The sequence below is a fragment of the Dipteris shenzhenensis genome, chromosome 8, assembly GCF_047967505.1.
Source record: "Dipteris shenzhenensis isolate YYH24624 ecotype China chromosome 8, Dip_SZ_1.0, whole genome shotgun sequence".
NCBI lineage: Eukaryota > Viridiplantae > Streptophyta > Polypodiopsida > Gleicheniales > Dipteridaceae > Dipteris > Dipteris shenzhenensis.
Window position 1 is genome coordinate 5,230,701 of NC_141603.1, and position 7,308 is coordinate 5,238,008.

Consider the following 7,308-nt stretch of genomic DNA (forward strand, 5'->3'; position numbering starts at 1 on the left):
TCTATGGATATGCACATGCATATGACATAGTGTTGCAAACAAACTACCAAGACATAGTAAAGAGGGATTTAAGAAACAAAGATAGGAGATTCACATTAAACATAGAAAACATCTTCTTCAAAATGATGAAAATATTAGTTAGGCATGTTCTGTCATCAACATGGGTACAAGTACAAAAAGGACAACTAAAAGGCAAGTCTTTGAAAGCACAAGATGCATTGCATGACACTAATATCGAGAAGTTGCTAGAGTCTAGAATTTGCTATCGAGATTTCACTTGCATGCACACATTAGTGGACTACAAATAGTGTCTTAAGAAGAAGTTTATTCGCCATGGTCAGGCAATTAGGTCCACCAACCCACTTTGTGACTTTCTCGTGCTGCTGAAATAATTTGGGCTCTATTGATTAAATGTTTGCAAGAGTTGCAAATTGTTGGATTGAAAATTGTTGCTGGCAAAGTGTGTTCAAATGGTTTTTCCCCACTTGGAGCTCTCGTTTAATCTCTAGGATCGGTGTCCATGTCGATAGTATGGTTGAATTGAAAAGGGATTGGTTATGAGATTGTGTGTTTGCTCCCATTTTCTTGTCAGAGAACTTGATCCACACAACGAATGGTTTGTTATGAGTGTTGGATCCTCTACATATTCCATTGTGCAATCTACCAAAGCTCTTTTGATATTCTGGGATGGTTAATCTTTTGCTACAAGTCTTGTGCATGATGTCTTACACCTCTATTATGCATGAACTGGACTCAAAGACATAGCCGTTGTGCTTGTCCTTTGATGTGTTTGTGTAGAAGACTGTGGGATTGTGTGCTTCTATGGTGGCTGTCTAAGGTACAAATTGTTGAGCATATTGAGGTCACTGGTTGTTTAGGAACGGTTTGGATCTTGTTGAGCAGATTTATGACTACTATGTTTTCTTGCCACATCAGCCTTTCTAGCTCAAAGTACCGCACATGGGCCTTCCAAAAGGAAGCAAGCATTGTGAGGATGTCGAATGCTGGAGGAAAATCCGAGAGACCTTTGTGGGGCTTGCTTGGCATAAGTCACCGTAGAGTAGTACATTGACCCTCCCAAATGGTTCGTGGTGGTTGCGTTTTATTTCTTGCATCCGCATGTTTGCTGTGATGGATGTGTTCAACACAATCAATGTACTTTGTTGAGGACTATCAGGTCGACCTTCTAGAAAGGTAGCTTCTCTATTGAGAGGGATGTGTAAGTGGATGGCAACAGGGGCAAGTGTAACACGAATTGTATTGTCGTGTCGCCAATGTTATGCAATTTTGCTTGTATATGCTAGTAGCAACGCTCTAGGTACCTAATAGTCTTTGTGAGAGTGAAATCAGAGGAGGGATTGGAATATATGCATTAGAGCAAAAGTCTTACTTGTTCTTGTGTTCCCTAATAGGAACAAGTAAAGGCAACAATTTGGATGAAATCAGAGGAGGGATTGGAATATATGCATTAGAGCAAAAGTCTTACTTGTTCTTGTGTTCCCTAATAGGAACAAGTAAAGGCAACAATTTGGATGTATTCTTTTTTAAAGCATGATTTCCTCAAGGATTAGGCATTGTTCTATGTTCAACCCTTGTAGCCTTGTGTAATACAATTCGGTTGGCATTAGGCAGTGAATGCAATTTGTTGTGCCTAGGTTCTTGTTTTATTAGGTTGTGTCTTGGCATTAGGCTGTGACGGCAATTGCTATGTCTAGGTTCTTGGTTGTTTATTATGTAAATTCATCTCAATGGCAAGGTTGTACTTATTTGTTGCCTTTGTCGAGCTTGCATTGCAAGAGGTCGTTGTTCTACATGACTTGGTGGACGTTGATAATGATGGATAGGAGCTGATCTTGTTGACATATTTTTCATTGGCTATGCGGATGATGTCTTCATGTTAGGTGAACATATCATGCCGGGTGCGAACATCGTTTGTGCGTGTGTTCTGAAGTATGGAAGGGAAAAAATAGCAAGCAGATCTTATTGAAATATTTTTCATTGTTGTGCGGATGATGTCTTCATGTTGGCTGAACATGTCATGCCAAGTGGGAATGTCGTCTGTGAGCACTTGTTTTGAAGTATGGAAGGGCAAAAACAGCAAGCACATCTCTTTGCAATGATTTTCAAGGTCTTTGATTTGTTGAAATTATTAAAGGAGTTATTTTCTACTTGGTCCTAATGCGTGCTTTTCCCTTGGCGAAGGTGTACTAGCTGGCAAACGTTGCTAAACACAGTGTTTGTAAGTGTGGTTTGCACTTTAATTATTTTGTGATAATGTCTTCTTCATTGCTTGGAATTTGTGGACGTTGTATTGAGCTATTATGATAGGATCCGATCGGATGAGGTCCTTGACTTCACCCCTGCAGTGTAATGTTGAGATAGTATTGCTATAGGAATTTGTTGCAGAAATTGCTTTAGTTATTGAAGTAGGGTTGCTCTCAGTGCATTTGGTGACCTGTAGACACATTAACTATGGTGAGGATATGGCATCTTTTTGTTTGGAATGTGGTTAGTAGGGTTTCTAAACCGTTGTTATATATGAAAATGTGATCAATGAGCTTGAGGTTTTCCTTTTAACATGTGGTAATCTTGAACCTTGCAATTGATGATATTGTTAGAAACCTCGATAAAGCTATGTCATTCGGCATATGGGTGTGCGTTTCTTGGAGACATAACACTAATGCAGCGAGGATGCTAGGGTTGTTAGCAAGTCTGTTGCGTGGGATTGTTCAGGCTTTGTAATGTTTCTTTTTGTAACGTTTCTATTTTGAGGTTGGAGAAGTTGAATTGTGCCTAGTCAAATGTCCAAGGACTCTCTAGAGGACTTGAGGCGCGGCAATTCCCTGTAGCACAAGTGGGATGACCTTATGTGTGTTTCTTCTATTTTTGAAAGGAGGAATAGCTTGGAGGGGTCATGGACATGGGAAAGAGCAGTGTATATTAACATGTGTGCTTTGATGTTAAATGGGTCCAATGCAAGAGGGTCCATGGAGAGGCCTTGGGAGTGATTCATAGTTCTTATTGGAGGAGACTTCAACATCTACAACAACAGCAAATCTCCAAACACCACTATCCTTCTTGAATTCATGACACAACAACGAATGGAACAAAGGCACTCAGAGCAAATTTGCTTAAACAACTGAAACAATTTCTTCTAAAGAAAATTTGCTTAACTAAAACAATTTCTTCTAGAGATTCTTGGGAACCCCATTGCATTCGTTGTAGGAACAACAAATCTCCAAACACAAAATTCTTCTTCAATTCATGACACAACAACTAATGGAACAACTTCTAACTACTCGTACAACAATCCATGGGTCCGCTATTGGCCACATTTGGATGAAGCACAAAACCTGAGCGGAACTAACTTTGTGACCAGTCCTTGATATACACTTGGAGAATTAGAATTTCTCTCAATGAATGTTGTTTAACCTGCTTCCACCCCCTCCCAGTAAGCAATATTCGCGCGGCCGGCTGCGGGCACCGGCACCGGCACTCGCTTCGTCCACAGCCTCTATTCCACCACTGAAATGTCCGACGGATCATCGCCCATCTCCTGCAAGCAGCAGCAGCACCACCACCAGAGTACTCTGTTGAAGCTCCATTATTCATTCGAATATCTCCATGGACTATCATCATGGCTGGCTGCATCTCCTCATCCTGCTCGCAGGATTCTTCACAGCTCGCACAGGTTCGCCCTTTCCACAATTTCCCTCAATTCTCTGTCTTTCTCAACGATATGTACAGTTATGGTTTCTACGCATCCTGTGACGGAACCTTGTGGCAAATTCAGGGGACTCGACGAAGGAGACGCTCCAATTCCTCGCCTTGCCACCCTCCCCTTTCCCTGGAGGACTCCTCATTGCTCCCTCCCCTCTCCAGGAACCACCACCTTCTTCTTCCCCTCAGTCTATACGTTCCGGCTGTGGTATTTGTGGCATTTCCTATCAAGCTGGCATCGGTGATACTTTCCAATCCGTAGCAAAGTACTGCAATGTACCGTTATCCCAGCTGATGGGATCCAATCCCAACGTTCCTGTCTCCAACATAACTGGTTCCGTCCTAACTGTACCCTGTACCGGACAAGATCCTGCCGATTGTGGAGTTTGTGGGTCGTCTTACATAATTCAGGACCAAGATAGTTTGGCGATTGTAGCTTTCAAATGCGGGATCGATCTCCAAACGATTGAAACAGCCAACCTTGGAATCGACTATGATGTCGTGTTTCAAGGCCAATTCATCAGCATTCCCTGTGGTGGACGGAATGCTTCCAGGTCGCTGCAAGGCTGCGGGGTGTGCGGAATCACATACAAGGCTTCCGAGGAAGAGAAGCTCGAGAACATAGTTCAGGTCTGTGGATCGACATACCAAGCTCTTCGAGATTCAAACCCAACAATCCAACCCAACACCAGCGCGATCCTTGCTGGTCAAGAACTGAATATCCCTTGCACGGGAAATAACTCCCAGCACTGTGGATTGTGCGGGACAAACTACACTGTTTCTGCTGAAAGACAGACTCTCCAGGTTATATCTGCCAAGTGCAGAGTCGGTGTGATAAGTTTAGAGCAAGAAAACCCAGGAATTGCAGAGGACAACCTCTCTCCTGGGATAACCTTGAAGATTCCATGCCCGAAAATGGTCCGCCCCGTTTGTAGCCCTTGCAATGGATCGACTCAGGTACTTCCCAATGAGACCACCCTCTCAGATGTCGCACAGCGGTGCAATGTCTCACTTGAGGTCCTTCTCTACGCCAACAGCATTTCCAAGCTTCAACCGGAGGTGATGGTTGGGCAGACTCTCTTTGTCCCGTGTGCCACATTGGGCGAACAAGAAAACAGTTGTTCGATTTGTGGCTCCTCAATAACTTTGCAAGTGTACGTCGGCCTTCCTCGAATCGCCGAGGCATGCCATGTTGCTGCGACAGACATAATATATAGCAATCCTTACAATGTGAACTTGACATTGCTTGGTCCTGGTGATTCGCTCAAACTTCCATGCACCTATCCCTCGACAGGCTGTGGTGTGTGTGGGATTGCCTATGAGACTGCATCGGGCGACACATTACAGTCAGTAGCTGTCAATTGCGCAATCATGGCAAACCAGATTCAGGATCTCAACCCCGGTGTCAACTTTACCATGCCACTCAATGGGACGACATTGACTATGCCCTGTGCTTTTACAGGTACGGTGGAATTGTTGAAGCTTTGTGGATTCAGAATGAACCAAGGCACACATGCATTTTGGTTTTGGTTTTTGAATTTGGCATTGGCCTTGGTACAGACGACTCCTTTTCTCGAGTTATACGAAACGATTGCTGAGTTTGTTTTCTTCTCCTTGCGCAGAATCTACTTCATCAGCAGCGGCTGTTGTGCTATGGAGGACAAGTGGGCGAGTTCTTTTCCCTTATGAACAATCAAAGACACAGTTTCAAAGAATACTATCTTTCCTTCTCACGGTCCAATTTTTACACTTGACCGTTCTATTATTGTGGTACCTTTGATCTAGAAGATAAGGAGAAATTGACAGAACTGGAGGGGCAGCACAAATTTTTTAAATGTAGCTTTCCTTGCTTCTGGTTCACAAATTTGCATGACCAGTCTGTCAAAGCATTAGGCTTGACCTTGTGTATCTAACGGGCTTACTCTTAAATTACGAAAAGGTATTGTAGAAGATAGGAGTGGTCAATGGCATTGTGAGCAAGCTGTATATTCTAATGTGTGTCCTTTACTCGTGTGAAGGCGCACCATATTTCATTGAGATGCATCAATGCTGCATCTCCAGAGGGCAATGTTGTACCAAACAATTCGGTGATCTCTCGCGATTTTCCCACAAAATTTAATCTTTTTTCCCGAGCCAGGCTGTAAATTGTAATGTCGTGTGCATTGAGATGTTGCGTCTCTAGAAGGCAATGTTGTACACCAACAATCCAGGGATCTCTTAGTGAGTTCTTTCCACATGTTTTGTAAATTTGAAGAGCTTACATTTGATGATCTACAGGAGGATGCAGAGTTCAATTTGCATGCCCGTTGATCAATTGCTCTTAAGTCCACCCTAGGGGGATTCACTTTGTACAATAGGGTCATGTGCCTGCTTGGACTCCAACAAAACCTACATGTACGGGTGGACCATTAAAAAACATACCATCTATAAATACACCAAAGTCCAGCCTCGGTCCTCGTACCTCTGATCCAATGTGTATGCCTCCCAAAATAGCATTGCAACTGAGTGGGTGGACAACCTTCACTCCTGGCATTGTCACCTCGTGCATCTTGCTCTTGAAGGTCATCTGTTTCATCAATATCTCCGGTAGGCATATGATCTTCCTGCTCTTGATGATGCCATTCTTGCATTTGATTCCGCAATGCCTCAAGTTGCACCTCTTGTCACTTTCTTCAGTCAGGGAATCAAACCAGGTGTCATCTTTGAACAGCTTCTTGTAAAACCAGAATGCCATCTTGAATAGTCAGGGAACACATATTAGGGAATTGAATCAGAATGTCATCTTGAACAGCTTCTTGCAAATTGTATAAATGTTACCTTCAATCTTGACCAAAGATGATCAGAAACAGGTCCATGAAATAGCTATGTACCATGTTCAAACATCGGCATCTGCACCACATTCTCTTGTTGACTAGCAGGCACCTCATCTTGAGCTGCACATTGCAGCTCCTGACAATCTTCTTCATGACGAGAATAAACAGGTTGCACACCTTCGACCCAAATGGATAGCCAACCATTAAGCAAATTATACGATTCATTTCAAGATTCGACTGCTTTTCATCTGCTACATGCACCATATCTCGATTACTGAATATAAGAAAATGTGACACGTCAGGACTAGAACCAGTCCACTCTCCACTGTCCCTTCTCATACGGCGCCTACAGGACTTGGGTTATGACCAGGAGATCATTTGGGCTGTCATGGCACTTTACGAGAGAGTTTCTGGCAGAGTTCGGGCAGATCCGGGTGGACAGACGAGATCATGAGTACCATCGGGGTCAAACAAGGGTGTCCTTTGTCGCCTACCTTGTTTGGCCTCTACATTGACGAGCTTGAGACAATGATGCAGACACAGGGGGGTGTAGGTTGCTCTCTTGCAGGCACGCTGATCCAGATTTTGCTCTATGCAGATGACGTGCCTCTCTTGTCTTCATCAGCAGAGGGGCTTCAGAGACACCTAGACGCACTATAGTTCTTTTGTGAGTCTCATGATTTGAAGGTCAACCTGGGTAAAACCAAGGTCATGATCTTCAATACATCTCGAGCCATCATGCGTCAGGAGTAGTTCACATTTGCGGGGTTATCTG

The 7,308-nt window shown here is 43.5% G+C and overlaps 1 protein-coding gene across 1 annotated transcript; it reads left to right on the forward strand.

The window, feature by feature from the left end:
- The first annotated feature begins 3,452 nt into the window (after positions 1–3,452).
- LOC147899009 (uncharacterized) lies at positions 3,453–5,845 on the forward strand. The gene is made up of 3 exons (XM_087378602.1): positions 3,453–3,691; positions 3,794–5,182; positions 5,343–5,845. Exons 1-3 carry the CDS (start codon positions 3,625–3,627, stop codon positions 5,498–5,500), a joined length of 1,614 nt encoding a protein of 537 aa, XP_087234728.1. The 5' UTR covers positions 3,453–3,624; the 3' UTR covers positions 5,501–5,845.
- The last annotated feature ends 1,463 nt before the right edge of the window (positions 5,846–7,308 follow it).

Coding starts and splice junctions, on each gene's coding strand:
- LOC147899009 (XM_087378602.1), top strand. CDS start 3,625: ATGGACTATCATCATGGCTGGCTGCATCTCCTCATCCTGCTCGCAGGA. Junction 3,692..3,793: donor ATTCTTCACAGCTCGCACAG/GTTCGCCCTTTC, acceptor TGGCAAATTCAG/GGGACTCGACGAAGGAGACG. Junction 5,183..5,342: donor TATGCCCTGTGCTTTTACAG/GTACGGTGGAAT, acceptor CTCCTTGCGCAG/AATCTACTTCATCAGCAGCG.